General features: G+C 47.5%; 8 protein-coding genes and 1 non-coding gene across 9 annotated transcripts; 5 read left to right on the forward strand and 4 right to left on the reverse strand.

Moving 5' to 3' along the window:
- Window positions 1-201: 201 nt before the first annotated feature.
- Window positions 202-1,047, forward strand: BDV27DRAFT_163152 (pectate lyase; the record flags this gene model as incomplete). The annotated part of the gene is made up of 2 exons (XM_032073510.1): window positions 202-571; window positions 644-1,047. 2 exons carry the CDS (start codon window positions 202-204, stop codon window positions 1,045-1,047), a joined length of 774 nt encoding a protein of 257 aa, XP_031921957.1.
- An 857-nt stretch (window positions 1,048-1,904) lies between these two features.
- On the forward strand, window positions 1,905-2,747 carry BDV27DRAFT_168981 (putative short chain dehydrogenase; the record flags this gene model as incomplete). The annotated part of the gene is made up of 1 exon (XM_032074911.1): window positions 1,905-2,747. Exon 1 carries the CDS (start codon window positions 1,983-1,985, stop codon window positions 2,745-2,747), a length of 765 nt encoding a protein of 254 aa, XP_031921958.1. The 5' UTR covers window positions 1,905-1,982.
- A 513-nt stretch (window positions 2,748-3,260) lies between these two features.
- On the reverse strand, window positions 3,261-4,142 carry BDV27DRAFT_150051 (NAD(P)-dependent oxidoreductase; the record flags this gene model as incomplete). The annotated part of the gene is made up of 1 exon (XM_032071164.1): window positions 3,261-4,142. The coding sequence occupies one exon, from the start codon at window positions 4,140-4,142 to the stop codon at window positions 3,261-3,263; it is 882 nt and encodes a 293-aa protein (XP_031921959.1).
- Window positions 4,143-4,802: 660 nt separating this feature from the next.
- On the forward strand, window positions 4,803-4,874 carry BDV27DRAFT_t215. Its single transcript has one exon. It is a non-coding gene; the product is annotated as a tRNA-Arg (tRNA).
- Window positions 4,875-5,302: 428 nt separating this feature from the next.
- BDV27DRAFT_136974 (putative methylaspartate ammonia-lyase) lies at window positions 5,303-6,921 on the forward strand. The gene has a single exon (XM_032068889.1). The coding sequence runs from the start codon at window positions 5,420-5,422 to the stop codon at window positions 6,668-6,670; it is 1,251 nt and encodes a 416-aa protein (XP_031921960.1). The 5' UTR covers window positions 5,303-5,419; the 3' UTR covers window positions 6,671-6,921.
- Window positions 6,922-7,332: 411 nt separating this feature from the next.
- On the reverse strand, window positions 7,333-9,051 carry BDV27DRAFT_61148 (putative oxidoreductase, 2OG-Fe(II) oxygenase family). Its single transcript, XM_032077087.1, has 3 exons — window positions 8,574-9,051; window positions 8,421-8,522; window positions 7,333-8,336 (listed from the first exon to the last, which is right to left on the reverse strand). Exons 1-3 carry the CDS (start codon window positions 8,668-8,670, stop codon window positions 7,420-7,422), a joined length of 1,116 nt encoding a protein of 371 aa, XP_031921961.1. The 5' UTR covers window positions 8,671-9,051; the 3' UTR covers window positions 7,333-7,419.
- A 448-nt stretch (window positions 9,052-9,499) lies between these two features.
- Window positions 9,500-10,897, reverse strand: BDV27DRAFT_136978 (mitochondrial carrier domain-containing protein). The gene is made up of 4 exons (XM_032068890.1): window positions 10,652-10,897; window positions 10,535-10,591; window positions 9,807-10,461; window positions 9,500-9,751 (listed from the first exon to the last, which is right to left on the reverse strand). Exons 1-4 carry the CDS (start codon window positions 10,780-10,782, stop codon window positions 9,542-9,544), a joined length of 1,053 nt encoding a protein of 350 aa, XP_031921962.1. The 5' UTR covers window positions 10,783-10,897; the 3' UTR covers window positions 9,500-9,541.
- An 859-nt stretch (window positions 10,898-11,756) lies between these two features.
- BDV27DRAFT_150055 (ClpP/crotonase-like domain-containing protein) lies at window positions 11,757-12,789 on the forward strand (the record flags this gene model as incomplete). The annotated part of the gene is made up of 3 exons (XM_032071165.1): window positions 11,757-11,881; window positions 11,955-12,577; window positions 12,680-12,789. 3 exons carry the CDS (start codon window positions 11,757-11,759, stop codon window positions 12,787-12,789), a joined length of 858 nt encoding a protein of 285 aa, XP_031921963.1.
- Window positions 12,790-13,330: 541 nt separating this feature from the next.
- On the reverse strand, window positions 13,331-15,011 carry BDV27DRAFT_136979 (oleate delta-12 desaturase). The gene is made up of 3 exons (XM_032068891.1): window positions 14,884-15,011; window positions 14,005-14,785; window positions 13,331-13,904 (listed from the first exon to the last, which is right to left on the reverse strand). Exons 1-3 carry the CDS (start codon window positions 14,914-14,916, stop codon window positions 13,540-13,542), a joined length of 1,179 nt encoding a protein of 392 aa, XP_031921964.1. The 5' UTR covers window positions 14,917-15,011; the 3' UTR covers window positions 13,331-13,539.
- Window positions 15,012-16,048: the final 1,037 nt, after the last annotated feature.

Raw genomic sequence — 16,048 nt, forward strand, 5'->3', positions numbered from 1 at the left:
TACCGTGGGTGGTAAATTGAAACAAGACATACCAAGACCATTAAATTGTTCATTCAGATGTGAACAACCAATTCTTGGGTCTGTATACCCCTGGAAGAAGTATAAATTCTTCATCATTACCCTTCTCAGAGTCTTTCAGACAAGGAGAGCAACAATCACATCAAACTTCTCTTCGCTATCAACCATTCCTCGCATTCCACCATGTACCAGAAACTTCTCCTCGTTCCCCTCCTCCTCACCTCGGCTCTGGCCAGCCCTCACGATGCCTCTTCGCACCAGAAGTTCCACCAGCTGAACGAGCGCGCCGCATTCCCCATTCCCGCTTCCAAGGGCAGCCAGACCTTTAAGGAACCTTACTACGTCAAGGGTACCTATGATGGTGGCATGAAGACCTTCGGCCGTGGTGTCAAGTGTACCGGTCAGAAGGAGGGTGGCGACAAGGACGCCGTCTTCATCGTCGCTGATGGTGGTATCCTTCGCAACGCCATCATTGGTGCTGACCAGATTGAGGGTGTGCACTGTGAGGGTTCTTGTACCATTGAGAACGTCTGGTGGCAAGAAGTCTGCGAGGGTATGTTCATTCGCCATCTCACCTCTTCTCTCTCCTATTCATAGTGTTCAACGAACTAATAAACATTTATAGATGCCCTCACCTTCAAGGGTACCGGCAACGGCGTCCACAAGGTCATTGGCGGTGGTGCCCAAGGTGCCGATGACAAGGTCATCCAGCACAACAGCGGCGGCTCTGCCATCATCCAGGACTTCACTGTCCAGAACTTCGGCAAGCTTTACCGCTCCTGCGGCAACTGCAAGAAGCAGTTCAAGCGTACCGTGCAGATCAGCGGTATCAAGGCCAGCAACGGCAAGACTCTTGTCGGCATCAACCCTAACCTCGGCGACTCGGCCACCATTGACGGCTGTGCTAGCAGCGTTAAGGAGATCTGTGTCGAGTACGAGGGTACCGACAACAACGGCAAGGAGCCCAAGAAGGTTTCCTCCGGCTCCAGCAACACCTGCAAGTTCAAGGAGCCCTTGGCTAGCTGTTAGATGATATGGTTGGGGACCAGGGAAAACCTAAAGAGGTGAAGGTCTTAGCTGTGGTCGACAACAATTTTGTATTTTTAACTTCCCATTCATTCGTTTCTAGTTAGAACCATACATTTATCAACCGAACACTTTAATAATTCTTTAGTATTTCTCACATCAGGTGTATTCATGAGCTACGTAGAAGGATCTACAGGAGACAGCAATTGCAAGCCCATCCAATTCCAATCGAGAGCGCCCACAATAGGAGTAATTCTTAAGTGGCAAAGAATCCAGACATGTTATATCCATATATACTTGCGATTAGTTACCAACTACCAGCCATCCGTCTTGTATTTGCTAAGTACAACACATTCCTTCGCTAGGGAATCCCAATTTGGCGAGACTCATGAAGCTCTTTGATAAATCCAAAGATGCTACATCACTAACTCTAGCAATTATCCAATGAAAACCCGAGGGCAAAGTTTTCAGAAATGCCAAGATCCAACAACGAAGCAATCTTCCTTTTTCCTACCCTTTTCATAGAAGTACATCGAAGATTGCTTAGAAATATAGCATCACTATCGAACACGATAATTATATGAGTCATGTCACAATAAACAAACTTGTATTTATAATCAAGATTACCAACGATCGTGGTGATTCTTCTAGCAGCTCGTTTTCAATTACAGATGCCAAGCGTGAATACGAGGCCCAATCACTTGGTACGAAGCACGATGTCGTTCCCTTGCGATTTTGCTAGAAATCATGCATAGGGAAATAGGGAGCCCCATCAAGCCTGCGAGGTATAAAGGTTGGACTGAGGCCAGGGAATAAAGGGAGCAACTCTATCGAGGAAGCCGTCTATCTCTAGCAATCACCAACGACTCTCCAATTACTACGGACGAAGTCTACTGTTTTTGATCTTTTGACATTCTTTCTTTACGAAAACAAAACCAATGGCATCATACTCGGGCAAAAATGTGGTCATCATAGGTGGTAGCCATGGGATCGGTCTATCAACAGCTCAGCTTCTAGTTGACGAGGGTGCAAAAGTCCTCGTCACCGGCCGTAGCCCTGAACCCATTGAAGCAGCAAAGCAACAGCTGAAAAATAAGGCCGAAATTGTGCAATGCGATATCACTTCCACCGCGGCCATATCTAATCTTGTTCAGACGGCGCAGTCCTCTTTCGGTTCTGGACAAGGCATCGATCTTCTGTTTGTCAACGCTGGTTATGCTTCTCTGGAGCCATTCGCTACCGTGTCAGAAGAGTCCTTCCGACGAACATTCGACACTAACGTGTTCGGTGCCTTCTTCGTCGCGCAAAAGCTATCCCCTCTCCTTAAAGATGGCGGTTCCATCGTATTCACCACCTCGGTCTCAAATCAGGTCGGTATCCCTGGCATGGCGATATACTCCGCCTCCAAGGCTGCCGTCCGGTCGTTTGTACAGACATTGGCAGCGGAGCTGGTTGGTCGGAAGATCCGAGTCAATGCGGTCTCCCCCGGTTTTGTGAAGACCCCAACGATGGGTGTTGCAAGTGCCTCGAGTGATGATCTACGGGAGTTCGAAAACCAGGGTGTTCAGACTACACCCCTAGGTAGGATTGGAGAGCCGATCGAGGTCGCGCGTGCCGTTCTGTTCCTCGCTTTCGAGGCGACCTTCACAACGGGCTCGGAGGTGACACTTGATGGTGGGCTGGCGTTATTGAAGGCACATTAGTGGTGTTCTGTTGAATCTGGGCGAGGAAAAGCTACTGTGGGTTTTACTGTACGTATGCTATGTAATGTAAAGATAAAATGAAGGTATTATTACAAAAGCCTAGAAATAACCTTTCTCTGTGACCATCTTCCCAAAATTAGATTGTGAGCAATCAATTGTCATCAATTGCAGCTTTCCCCTTTAGTGTATATCTCCCCGTGAGAGCTGATAACCAGGGTCATGTAAACATCATTTAATCATATACACACTATGTTAATATATGAACTATCAGAGATAAGCGGGCGTTACATCCTGTTAGCGTCACTGTCTCTTGCACATCTGACTTTCACGAAGAAAAATATTCGAGTTTGTTGTCACCTTCATCCTGGGCAACAGATTAGGAGGGGCACGCTTACAAGACGCGGAAGTGTAAAGTAGTAATGGAATCAAAGGTTCATTTGCTATATGCTACCATAAAGTAATGAGATGAACAACGAGAATTGGTTTAGCACAGCATAGAATGCTAGCAATCCATTAATCCAGAACCTTCTCCACCTCAAAGTATTTAATGAGCGCTGATAGATCCTCACCCCCATGCCCCTCACCCACTGCTTTCTCTATCAACGCCTTCATTGGAAGGATCATCTGCGAGGAGACCCCCTGCTCCTCGCCAGCTTTGAGAATGTTTTCTACTCCGGCCAATTGCATTCCCAGGTTAGACCCCTGAGTGGCATAGTCACCCTCGTCGAGCTGTTTCGCGATAGAACTAAGATATCCCATCATTGCCGACAACCATGGAGTCAGAAGCGGCAATAGCCCGATAGCGGTAGTACCCTTCTCAGACTTGACCAGAGCAACTGCATGCAGAAACCCAGAGAAGAGACCGTACATTCCCGACAACAGAGCTAAATCATGCAGAGAGGCAGACCCTGCATCGGTACCGAGAAATTTACTCATTCCAAGGAGAGATAGGTGACTTTCAATGCTCTCGAATAGCTCAAAAGGCCCTCCACTGTAAAGCAGGACAGCGAGCGGAGAGCCAATCATGGTGGGAACCGCCATAATGCCGCCGTGGATGTAGTGTGCTCCGTGGGAGGTGACAAAATCTGCGAGTTTGCGAGCCTGGTTTGGCGTCCCATTGGTAAGATTGACAATAGTCTTACTGGGCAAAGCGTGAAGTGCATCCCGTAGAATGCCCTCGACAGCTTGATTGTTAAGGAGGCACATAATGATGAGGTCGCTGGCGTTTAACCCCTCCGAGATTGTAGAGGCTAGCTGGGCACCCTGCTGAACGAGCGGAGTTGCCTTTGCAGAGGTTCGATTCCAAACGGTTGTTCTGTAGCCATGTTCGAGGTACTTGGCTGCGAGGGCCGTTCCCATGGCTCCGAGTCCGAATATGCTTATGTGCTTAGACATTGTAGGGTACGGGTGATTGTGTTTGTCTCGTTCGGAGGCTGGAAGTAAACCATCATCACAAACCCATTTATATGCACACAGTTCTTAGGAAAGCACTATCAGTGCATCTTGTTGTGACTCAACGCTGATTTGAAATCAATGATTAATAAGACTATATTCTCCCTGCTTCCAGGTAGCTCAACTCCTATATCGAAGCTCGTATTCGAAACTTGGCAATAAACCCCAATTGAGGCATGCCACGGTTCCCAAGTAGAATTTTCCAGTTGTCTTCTAGTATTAGCTTGGTTAGATGTCTTTCGTTGTGCGTCCTTTCTAAAGCTGAGAGTTAGCCTATGCGAATTTGCCAAATTCATTAGCTAGCTATAGAATATAGGCCCTGCGAGGTATGGTTTGCATATATATATTTTGGACTTGAAGTTTGGCATTCTCGGTACATCAGGCAAAAGCACCTTAAATAGTACACCAAACTAATTCCAAAGCTGTTTTCAAGGCGCATAGTAGTTGTATCATGCTAGAGTCCGGTTTATGGTAAGGTTACTGTCTTTGTAGGACCTATCGATGTGCAACCTCTTTTGGGGAACATTCTGCATTATCTTAGGCTTTTTGCAACAAACATTTACGGGATATATTATTAATTAGGTAAGAAAAAAAACAACAACTGGCCGGCTGGCCCAATGGCAAGGCGCTTGACTACGAATCAAGAGATTGCAGGTTCGATCCCTGCGTCGGTCATTCTTTTTTTGTTTGTAGTTTTTACTGCATCTGGCCCCCCCCCCCCCCACACTTCGCCATAATACCCATAAACACTCGCCTCAAATCCATCGCTCGCGTATAACTAACACTAATTAATATTTGGCCCCAATGAAGCTTTACTGGGCCCTGAAAGTCTCTATTTTTCCGACTTCCCAAAAGCTACCACTTAAAATTCTGATAGCGCTATCTTAACGATATGATCATACCTTCATTTCTTTGTTGCTGACTGATTACTGTAGGTTGTTGGCACTCTAGACGATGGTACACTCCTTGTAGCCGGGTATTAGACGACTCCGTGGGATGTACACATCGGCAAAGGCATACTAGTAGCATCATGGTCGATGGGGTCAATCTAGGCGCAGGATCTTGATGCCGATCATATCTCCATGTCCAGCTTTCTTCCGGTGGGAAATGATCCACCCACTGAACTACTGTGTAGGTTTTTCCTCGGGAGTATATAGGTACATACTTTGCATCGTAGTATACCTTTAGAACCAGGTATTATCAATTGTAACTCAAGTACCATGTACCCGTCTGATGTTCAATTTGTTGTCGGTCTTTCCGGATATTTCGTGAAAGACCTCCAAGCAGTTCGACAGAGCCCAACATATGATCCACTAATTGATAACATACCCCCTCAAACACCCGGCTTCAAGAGCGTGGTACAAGCCGGTCAAGCTATCTCTATCCTAATTCATCTCCCAGATGGTACAATTGCAGTTGGCGACTGTGCCGACGTGATCTTTTCTGGAGCTGCGTCTCGGGACCCCCTCTTCATCGCTGAAGAGCATCTCCCTATCTTAGAGTCCATCGTCAAGCCTCGACTCCTTGCATGCGACGTTACTCAATTCCGGAACAATGCAATTATAATGGACGGGCCATGGCCTGAGTTACAGCATGATAAATTGCACTCCGCTGTTAGATATGGGGTTACGCAGGCGCTTCTCGCGGCCACTGCATTGGTGCATCGATGCACCATGGCCGAGATCATATCGCGCGAATGGGGGACCGCATTGTCACGTCATCCGATTGACATCCTAGCCTCCTGTCACCGGAACGATCATTTACAATTGGACCGCATGATTATGAAACGAGTCGCAATGCTTCCCCATGCCTCCTTCGTGCATGTCCATGACATAGGACCCCAAGGCAAAACGTTAATAGACTACATCAAGACCGTATCTCAACGGGTTCAAGAGCGAGGAAGCCCTGGATACCGTCCACGATTTCACTTCGACGTCTACGGAACAATTGGTGATCTATTCCCCGACAATGAGAACTTGGCATGTTTCCTGGGCCAGCTACAGCGATCCGCCCAGCCATACGATCTGCTCATTGAATCCCCAATCATCGCACCCACTCAGTCCGAGCAAATCCGACGACTAGTAAATCTGCGGCAACTCCTGCGAAAGCGATCGATCCACGTCCAGATTGTCGCCGACGAATGGTGCAATACGCTGGAGGATATTCGGAAATTCGCTGATGCAGACGCCGTGGATTACGTGCAGATCAAGATGCCTGATCTGGGAGGGGTACATAACAGCATTGACGCCGTACTTTATTGCCAGGACAAGGGCGTGGGATGCTGTCTTGGAGGATCGGCCAATGAAACTGATGTTTCTGCCCGGGTTACGGCGCATGTTGCCTTGGCCACGCAACCGGGCTTCCTGCTCTCTAAGCCTGGGATCGGGGCTGATGAGGGCGTCATGATCCTTACCAATGAGATGTTGCGTGCGTCGGCCTTGGTGTGGAGGACAAGGATGAATAAGTTGTAAAAGGTTGGGATGGGAGACGGTGGCTACCTGAGCCCTGATGTGTGGGACGGAGGTCGAGTTGATTGATTAGTAGCTGTTGGTCAACTGAGTATACAATTTAACCCATCTACCCCTCTTCTTATTTATGCAGAACCCCCTCTTTCTGCTATTTTAGTTGCATGTACAGAGTAAATTTGACCCTAACAGTGGATGATTTCACCAAAGGATATGGCATGTGTTGCGGAGACCTGAGGCCAAAGCGCTGATCTAAAGTTAAGTCGAGCGGCCCCGCCAATGGGCTGAACTGAACGAACTGTACTTTCGTATAACGCTGGGTCCCAGCTGGCGGCCCGGTTTTACAAATTGGCAATTATTACTAGCATTCTGCACGATTTAGGTGGATCTTTTACCCAGTCCTACGCCCTCTACACAGTAGATCCTTATCCAACAAGTAATTCATACGAACTTCCCCACTTGAACTTCATGGTCACACAAATTTACTGTGCATCGTGGGCAAAGGACCCTTCACACGATGATATGCTGCTTCCTTGCTTTGCTACCTCATTGCCAAGAAGTTTCTTTGGCAAAGAGGCGTAGGGTAATTTATCTAGAGCAGCTTACAAGCGGTCAAATTGAGCAAGTTTCTCGAATCAGTTGTCAAACGAGGTTTCTGGTTTCGAGATAAGGAGAGTCCCAAATTGGTCATGTAAGAGTTGAAGCAGAAACTGAGTATATTTCATAGATGAGAGGCTTTGGAGGACAGTCTAAAATTATTCATAGAAAACCTTCGCCTTGAATCCCCCCATGGTAACATTCTCCCCCAAATCGGTGGGAGATCTAGTCCAGTTCTTCTTGATCCTCGTCCGGGTCCATTCAGGGGCCGGAATATCGATATCGGTGGTATCTTTATGATACCCCTCTCTCCGAAGCAACGGACTATCCACACTCTTCAACTTCAAGCGATCGCTCGGCCGCACAAAGTACAGCAGTCCCAGCCGATCGTGGTGTTGCTGGTCCTCAGGAGGTACGATCACGCGGTGCACGCCGCTCTTCAACCATCCATTCGACAGCATGGTCATGATATCGGCGATGTTCACTGACAGCGTGCCTGGACGGATCGGGAGGTATTCCCATTCCGAATCGTCATATTTCTTGACCTGGAGGGCGGCGACGGGCTGCTGGAACACAAAGGTGATGGTGCCATTGTCCGTGTGTCCACGGGAGTAGAGATGCTTGTATTTCTCGTTCTCTTCCGGTGAGCGGGCCCGGTAACACATGTAGCGGAGGCCGCTGTCGCATTCTGCCTCATAGCGATGTCCATCCACAAGCTGATCTTCTGGGAGTTCCAGAATGATTGCAAGCAGTCGGAAGAGTTTATAAGCAATATGCTCGTGGCAGTGTCGGTGGAACTGCTCGATTTCCTCCCAGTAGCGTCTCACTACGTCTGGGTGGGTCCGATCGTACTGAGGAAGGAATTTCATGATGTTGTAAAATTCGATGTTGTCGCGCAGTCCGGGCAGGATCTCAATCGAACCCAGAGGTCGGTAGCCATTGTAGATTCCCTCTTCTAAGGGGGCGCGGAAACTCAGTCGTTCTTTCTCTGGGAGTGAGAAGAACTCTTTCGCGATGGCGAACTGCCGGTCGATTTGTTCTTGAGTGAGACCGAAATTGGTTACGTAGAAGAAGCCTGTTCAACTGCACATCAGTTTGGTGCTCTGTTGGATTGATGAGATAGGTAAGAGATGAGGTAAGAAATGGGAATAGTATATACCAACTTCGTGAGCAGCCTGCTTTAGCTGTGCTGCGAGTTTCTCTTTTCCGCCAGGGCGATCAAACTCCGACAGGTCAATTGTGACCAAGTCCGCATATTTCACTGGGTCGTCTTAGTACTTTGTGTTTGGTGATCGGATTTCTGGCTACTCACAGTCTTGCTTTGACTCGGGCGGATGGACATACTTTTCCAGAGGCTTCGTGGATTTGGTTATGGGTACTTCCACTACAGATTCCGTTTGAGTGGCCATGGCGTCTGAAGCTCAGCGTAGTTGACGGAAGATCAAACAGGATAATGGTAGATGTTGGTTAACATATCCTTGTCCTTTATTGTCCTATTAGTAGCCGGGCAAGGTGCAATGGCTTGCAGTCCATTGGCTGTCCCTCGGATAATCTCGGTCTCCAAGGCCCAGGTCAGAATGCAGCTGACGTCGTGCATCAGATCGCCTCTGTCCCCTTCTATGCTGCCCCGCTTCCCTTTCCATATTTTTGGACTCCGCCGACTCGTGGAGATCCTTGCCCTAAGAGTATAATGACGCAGATGAATGGGGCCCTCTTCTAGGGAACCATGCATGTGAGGGGCTGGCGATATGTAAAGCCCCCTCCTCCATGAGGGGCAATCCCCGTGTATCTCTCTGCGAGTATGGTGGGTCTGGGATGACGTTCTGCGAGATCTATTGTTTATCTTTTGGACTGCTTGGTGGTTGTATGTGCGAAACCCAAGCTACGGAGCGCTGGTACCTATATAGGGCAAGCTAGGTGTGTCACTAACTTCACGTAGTGAACGAGAGAAGGCGTCGGGATTCGATGCGTTCCCTCATGCGTAGGAAGGAATGCCGGGGGATCCAACATGTGTTGATATTTCGTCTGTATCCCTCGCCAAGTAGGGTTATGGTCGGAATTCAAAGTGTCGCATTTATCGTCAAAAGGGACAAGTGCCTCGGTCGACATAGTAATCCACATTTGTGCGACTTTGTCTCCAGAAGGATCATCAACATTTTCCTTTTATCTTGAATGTCGTTATTATATTACAAGGTATCGTTGCACCTGGTCTATCGTACATCTATAATACATGAGAAGGGAATATCGAGGCCTAGGCCTGGGCCTCACGTAAGCACGAGCTTAGCGACGCTCGAGGACCTTGAGGACCAGCTCATAGGTACCAATTGTAATAGCAGCAGAAGGAACGGTCCGAAGGAGATGTGCCGTCAAGCCTCCATACAGAGCAGCTGCACCCTCTTCCTTCAGAATCAACCGCGCACATTGAAGGATTCCAGTGTACTTCTGGCGACCGTCTGCCATCGGAGCCTGTCGTAATCTAGTCCTGATAACCTGCGACGAGTTAAATTAAATATTCTGATCTGAGAAGACTAGGTCCGGAGCTTACCTCATGGGGATACGCGATCAAACACGCGATCAACTTCGACAAGCCTGACGCTCCACTCATAGCAAGGCCCTGAACAAGTCCATTTGTATCGCTCTTTTCGTCGAGGTCAATCTTCTTCGAGATCATCCCCTTGAACCTCTCATACATTGCCAGGTGCAATGTCGTCTCAATTGTACCTAGGAAACTTGCTGACAAGCCCCGGTAAAAGCCCTTTGGTCCCTCCTGTTGCAGAACCTGCCGGGCGCAATCCAGACTATTCTTGTATCGTCGGGCCCCGGCCTTATCAAGCTGAAGTCGCGTCTTAACCACCCAGATCGGATTTGTGGCCGAGCCGGTGGCAATCCCGGCGCATGCAGCGGACAGGGCATGTACCAGTGATGAATCCTTTTCGCATCCGATAATTTCCGGAAGAAGCCGTTTGCAGTTTCCGTATGTGTAGAACTTGACCGCGCTGGCCGGAACGACTCCGGTCAGACTGGGTCCAAGACCCTTAAAGAGACCTCGCCAGCCTTCCACGCGGTGAATGGAGAAGAGAATTTCGAATGTGTCGCGGAAGTGAAGGAGGGAGGTGCGATAGAATGATGGACGAAGATGGGGCTGTGTAGGAATCGGATGAGACTTCGCTGCTTGGGTTTGGTAATAGTCTGTTTGTAACCTATAGTCGTACCGAATTGTGTTAGCCTACTGACACAATCTGTGCAAGCAAGATTTCTGCAATTGTATCGTACCTGGTTCGGAGGACATCGAGTGGGCTTGTGAGAACCGCCGTGACCATTCCACCTGCGCTGTATTGACACGAGTCTTAGTATATATGCCCATAGAGTATTCCTTCCAGGACCACTCACGCGCCAGCGATCATATGAGACCATGATCCTAAAGACGACACATTGGGCCTTGCTGGCAAGGCTTCTGTCGGGAGTGGCGACGCGAGCGATTCTCGCGCCACGTCCCCCGGCTTGTGCGCGATATTTTGCATTTCGGTAAGAGAAAGAGGGTGCTTAATTTGTTTTTCACTTTGCCTGCTGCATTGAATAAAGGAAAATAAAACAGAGATTCACACCAATAAACGACAAAAAAAAAAAAGAATGGCGCCCTTTTGCTGGCTTGTTTTTGCGGAGATACAAAATAGTTCCCGGAGTGAAAATTGAAAGTCCGACTTTTTGCGGAGTGGAGACTAATGGTCCGCTTCTGATTGGCTGCTGGCTTCAGGGCCGACGGTCTGGCCGCCTTATCGATAAGCTTATCGATTATCAGCCATCGAAATCAGGTGTCTATCCAGGGAAGAGAACTATAGCCCATGTTATATCTGTTATAACTACTCCCTTAGTAGTTAGTACTGAGAGTATGCAGTGTTATCTTTGATTGAACTGATGCTTACTCTCAAGTCTGTTGAGCTTGAGGGCCAAGGATATATAGCACGGATTCTTCGGTCGTCCAGAGACTTGATCTACCCTGTAATATCTAATTAGCTATATCCTAAAATCCCTAACAAGATGATATAGCGCTGTAAGTTATTGACGATAGGTCACGATGGTTCTAAGATGTAGAGAAGCGCAGGACCCCTGGCCGAGGTCGATCTAGTGGTAGAATACAGAGACATCGTGATCATTTCGGATTAGTGAACAACCCCGATCAGTCGGGTTTACCCCACAAAAACTAAATGATGAACCTCCCCCTTGATAGTGGAGCATATGGTTCGATTAGTCCTTGAGCTTATACTTACAGGATTGCGGACAGTAACCCTGTAAGCACGACTATAAACCGAGGTCAACCGAGATCCATGTGCTATCCAGATGATGAGGATAAATACCACGACTTTCTCCCAGCACAGGGCTGGGGTATTCTCAGATCTACTTCCTCACCTGACTGTCTCACCATTGAATTAGAGATCTGGTTGAAAAGGTGGACAGATACATCACATCTAAAGGTTAAAGTCAAGCCAACGACAAGATGGCAGCTACCGGAGCTTCTGTGTATTCTTACAAATATTTCGCGGTCCAGTTTCCTGCAGAACGACCATATCTTGCCCATGTCGAGATCAACCGCCCAGAGAAACTAAATGCATTTATTGAACCGTATGTTACAGGCAACTGGGCATAGCGCCCTTTGGCAAAAGCTTGCCACGGACGTTGCTGACGTTGGGTATAGAATGTGGTTCGAGATGCGTCAAGTTTTCGATCAACTTTCTTCTGATTCTTCTGTCCGTGCAATTGTCCTCACGGGTGCAGGAAGCAAAGCCTTTACTGCCGGACTGGATGTCAAACAGGCCCCCCTAGTGCTCTTCAGCGATAAGGGTGGTTCCGACACTGCACGCAAAGCAGTTAACATTCGACGCTATATCCATCAGTTTCAGGACTGCCTTACTGCTATCGAGCGCTGCGAGAAGCCTGTCATTGCTGCCATGCATGGATATTCGTACGGGTTTGCGATCGACCTTTCTGCAGCTGCCGATGTTAGGATATGTACTCGAGATGTTCACTTCTCCGTCAAGGAGGTCGATATTGGTATGGCAGCAGATATTGGCGTACTGAGCCGACTACCCAAGATCGTAGGCAATTTTGGCTGGGTGAAGGAAGTAGCACTTTCAGCGAGGATATTTGGCGCAGAAGAGGCTCATAGAGTGGGATTCGTGAACTCGATTCATGATTCGAAAGAGGCAATGGTGGGAGCAGCTTTGGATATTGCCAGTCTTATTGCACAAAAGAGTCCGGTTGCTGTGCAAGGAACTAAGGAACTATTGAATTGGTCCAGAGACCATCCTATTGCCGAAGGTAAGGAGTCTTTTGGGCTTGTACTCCCGTCTCCAGCTTGTCTGATTTTTGATTCCTACACCTGTGGTCGTCCAATAGCTAACGAATGCCATCGTTCTGAAGGTCTTCGCTACACGGCTGTCTGGAATAGTGCTGCTATACAAACAGGCGACGTGTCCACGGCTTTGATGGCTGGCATAGAAAAACGCACGCCGACTTTTGAAAAGCTGTGACGAATAAAGAACCTTCAGTCTAGGTGTGGAGCAGAGATGACAACATAAACCTCTGAATTCTAATTTAGCTCCCCAGTCTGCATACAAATTCCACCCAATGATCTAAGGAAGCGAGACCCATCATTCATTACTGGGTCCAATGTTTATAATCCCCCCCCGATAACCTTAATCGGGACTCCTCTGAGCGCTGAAAGCCCTTTTACGCCACAGTGATAACTTAATTGCAGTGCATTTATCATCAATAGATGCGGAGTTGACACATTCCTTCTATAGAAGCATACAAATATCGCTCTTCGAGCCATATAAGGCCGTGGATTCCCCTCAGACGTTGCAAAAAAAAAAAAAAAAAAATCAGATTTCGATCGTCTCTTCTAAGTTCTAATAATTATGGTTTATTGCTGTGGCAGGAGGCACAGGCGTCCCATTGTCGAAAATCTTAAGAGGTCTAAAAAAAACAAGATCTAACTCTGAAGGTATCTATGCATTTATAGATATTATAGAAAATCACAAAATTCTGAATACTTCTCCCGTTGGTATCTTGGCCGATTGCCCATAAATTAGACCGTCTATAAGTGATTAGAAACAAAAGTCTCAAACATCCACCTCAAGTGGGCCGGTATAAATCGCAATGACACAATAAACTCCAAATGTACACCTCTATGTTCTAAATCGTCTATTTTTGCAAAATCTTCCCGCTCTCAGAGCCTCACGTTTGGGAGCAATAGAGCCCTCCAGGGACCCATAGACTCCTCATTTGCTATCATCAGCCCTAACAAAATGCAGAACACCGGGCTGGGAGCTTCCTTTCGCGGATACATAGATGCATTTGCGGAATGTCGTCATCAGCGAATAGAGGAAACTCTCGTCCTTGGATTCGTGGTATTTTTCGCCGAGCAGTGGCTGGATGGCTTTGGTTGCTTCCTCGGCCTTGTAAAATGGAATGCGGCTAAACAGATGGTGGACGACATGGTAATCGATGATCTCGTGGAAGAAGTGACGGCCGATGAAACCGATAGTGCGGTCAACAGTGGCGAGCGCACCCTTGGTATAGGTCCAGGCCTCGGCTGTGTAGTGTGGGACTTCGGGGTGGGTATGTTGAAGGTACGTGATGGCGACTGGGCAGATGTTAGATAATTGCTTCTTACAGTAAAAAAAAAAAAAAAAAAAAAGGTAATGTATGTAAAGGGGGAAGGTGGGGGGGTTTAGGAGACATACTCAGCCAGTGGTGAACCCAGAGATAAGGGATGAAGTACAACAGCACGACATTCCAGACGCCAACCTGGGTAGACGCATAGTACAGAATGGAGCCCATGATCAACAGCCCCAAATCAGACAGTGCGATAGAAACCCGCTGAGAGCCCGTGAAGAGTGGCCCCATAAAGTTGAAATGGTTTGCAGGTCCCATCTTTCCTGCTCCTTCGGGCAGACTTTTGGAGCCTGCGGTGGCATTTAGGAGCAGATAGATTTGCCATCCGAACAGCTGGTGACCAATCAACTGCAGAAGAGACACAATTGGAGTTTCCTCAGTCAGATGCTTCAGTTGTTCAATCCGCACATTTTTCTTCTTTGCTAGATCCTCGTCTGTCCACGGCACATATACGGTATCCTTCTCCATATGACCGGTGTAGCGGTGGTGACGGGCATGGGTAATCTTCCAAGAGAAGTAGGGCACCATCAGGAACGAATGCCCGGCCCAACCCACAAAGTCATTAAGCCTCTGGTTAGGCGAGAAAGCTCCGTGGCCGCACTCGTGTGAGAGAATCCATATTCCGGTGCCGACACAACCTTGGAAGAAACCGTACGTAGCCCAGGCTATTATACGCAGCGGTAATGAGGGAATACGGTGGATTTGAAAGGCAGCTACAGTCAGAATGGCGCAGTACAGGATGTCGCGAGCCAGGTACAAGAGGGATGTGACGGCCGAGGACTCGAAGCATTCTTTGGGAATTGCATCCTTGAGCTCTTTCAGGGTAGGAGTGGTGTCTTTCTCGACAGCCTATAGGAAAAGGGTGTCAGCAATGACTTGCGCCTGGCCTCCGGCTTCCTTGCCTCACTTGTTTTGTTTCTAAATCAGACCCAAAGATGAACACATACCTTTTCGGCTTTTCTGTTGTGCAACTCGGCCATTGTTATATAGCACGCCCAACCAAATCTCGAGCAACAACTACAGACAATCTCCTGGACACCTCTGCTTATAGAGGAAAAGGCACAGAGGATCAAAGACAAAAAACAAAAACAGGAGAAAAAAAAAAGAAAGAAAAAGAAAAAAGGGAAAAGACAGTCAGCATCAATAGCTTCTGGGGAACAAAGAATTACAAAAATAAATTAGAATTAAAATAAAGCCCTAACTCATACTCCGTATTGCCCATAAATCTGCTAGCAACTATTGGTCAACTGACCCCTGTCTCCTAAATCTTCCAGAAAAGGTACGGAACCATTGAGTTTGAGGCATATTCCCTAAAGCTAATCTTCTCATAAACGAAGTATTCAATTAATTCCCCTGATAAGAACTGTCCAACCGTTTAGCAACGGGACTATTTGACGATCCAGACATTGGTGCAGGGTGGATCCATGGTCTGATGAGGACCAATCCGTGACCACTGTCGAGCATTTTTCTCCACCAACTTTTTTTAATTTTATTTCTTCGGGTCAGTGAAACGGTTGAGTGTTGGGTTTTGCCATAGCGATTGAAGAAAATAGAAAGTGTCTGGATCATACTGATAGGTCATCGGACTTCACAAGAACTAGACAGGTATGAATAATAAAGGAAAATAACTACAGGTCTACTGATGTGGTCCACGCAGGAACTGCCCCTTTCTTTGCCCTGTCGATCGGATACTTCTTTGGGGTTTCTTTTTTCGGTTTTAACTTCCCTTTCTCAACGTTCTTTTAGCCTCAAGCGCTACCGCCTCAGCAGATTTCGCCTCAGCAAAATTTCCATTTGCCTCTTAGGGTTAAGATTCTGACACGGCAGATTTTCGGTAGGAGTATTTTTCCTGGGCTGAGCCACAAAATTCGATAGTACACGTGGCGAAGGAAGACGCCGTCTGAGGTGAACTGTCCATTGTAGTGAAACCGAAGGGTTTAGCAGAAAATTTCCAGGGAGACAACGTAGTATGCCGAGGCTGGGATAATTTATAGGGCTCCAGTATCACGAGATATCTTCACATGACATTTGAACATCAACGAAGTGCTTCAATTTTTTTTTTTGTTTGATTTTTTTTTTTTTTTCACGAAAAAGGTCTAAGCACATTGTCTG

This window comes from Aspergillus caelatus, assembly GCF_009193585.1.
Source record: "Aspergillus caelatus strain CBS 763.97 unplaced genomic scaffold BDV27scaffold_299, whole genome shotgun sequence".
In the NCBI taxonomy this organism is placed as follows: Eukaryota; Fungi; Ascomycota; class Eurotiomycetes; order Eurotiales; family Aspergillaceae; genus Aspergillus; species Aspergillus caelatus.

Bases quoted from the DNA above. Each gene is read 5' to 3' on its own strand.
- BDV27DRAFT_136978 (XM_032068890.1), bottom strand. From the start codon at position 10,782: ATGCAAAATATCGCGCACAAGCCGGGGGACGTGGCGCGAGAATCGCTC. The intron at 10,592-10,651 runs GTGAGTGGTCCT...GTGTCAATACAG, and splicing joins TCTCATATGATCGCTGGCGC to CGCAGGTGGAATGGTCACGG. The intron at 9,752-9,806 runs GTAAGCTCCGGA...AACTCGTCGCAG, and splicing joins TGATCGCGTATCCCCATGAG to GTTATCAGGACTAGATTACG.
- BDV27DRAFT_136979 (XM_032068891.1), bottom strand. From the start codon at position 14,916: ATGGCCGAGTTGCACAACAGAAAAGCCGAAAAG. The intron at 14,786-14,883 runs GTATGTGTTCAT...CTTTTCCTATAG, and splicing joins ACAACAGAAAAGCCGAAAAG to GCTGTCGAGAAAGACACCAC. The intron at 13,905-14,004 runs GTATGTCTCCTA...ACATCTGCCCAG, and splicing joins CTGGGTTCACCACTGGCTGA to TCGCCATCACGTACCTTCAA.
- BDV27DRAFT_61148 (XM_032077087.1), bottom strand. From the start codon at position 8,670: ATGGCCACTCAAACGGAATCTGTAGTGGAAGTACCCATAACCAAATCC. The intron at 8,523-8,573 runs GTGAGTAGCCAG...AAGACGACCCAG, and splicing joins GCCCGAGTCAAAGCAAGACT to TGAAATATGCGGACTTGGTC. The intron at 8,337-8,420 runs GTATATACTATT...GCAGTTGAACAG, and splicing joins GCAGGCTGCTCACGAAGTTG to GCTTCTTCTACGTAACCAAT.
- BDV27DRAFT_136974 (XM_032068889.1), top strand. From the start codon at position 5,420: ATGTACCCGTCTGATGTTCAATTTGTTGTCGGTCTTTCCGGATATTTC.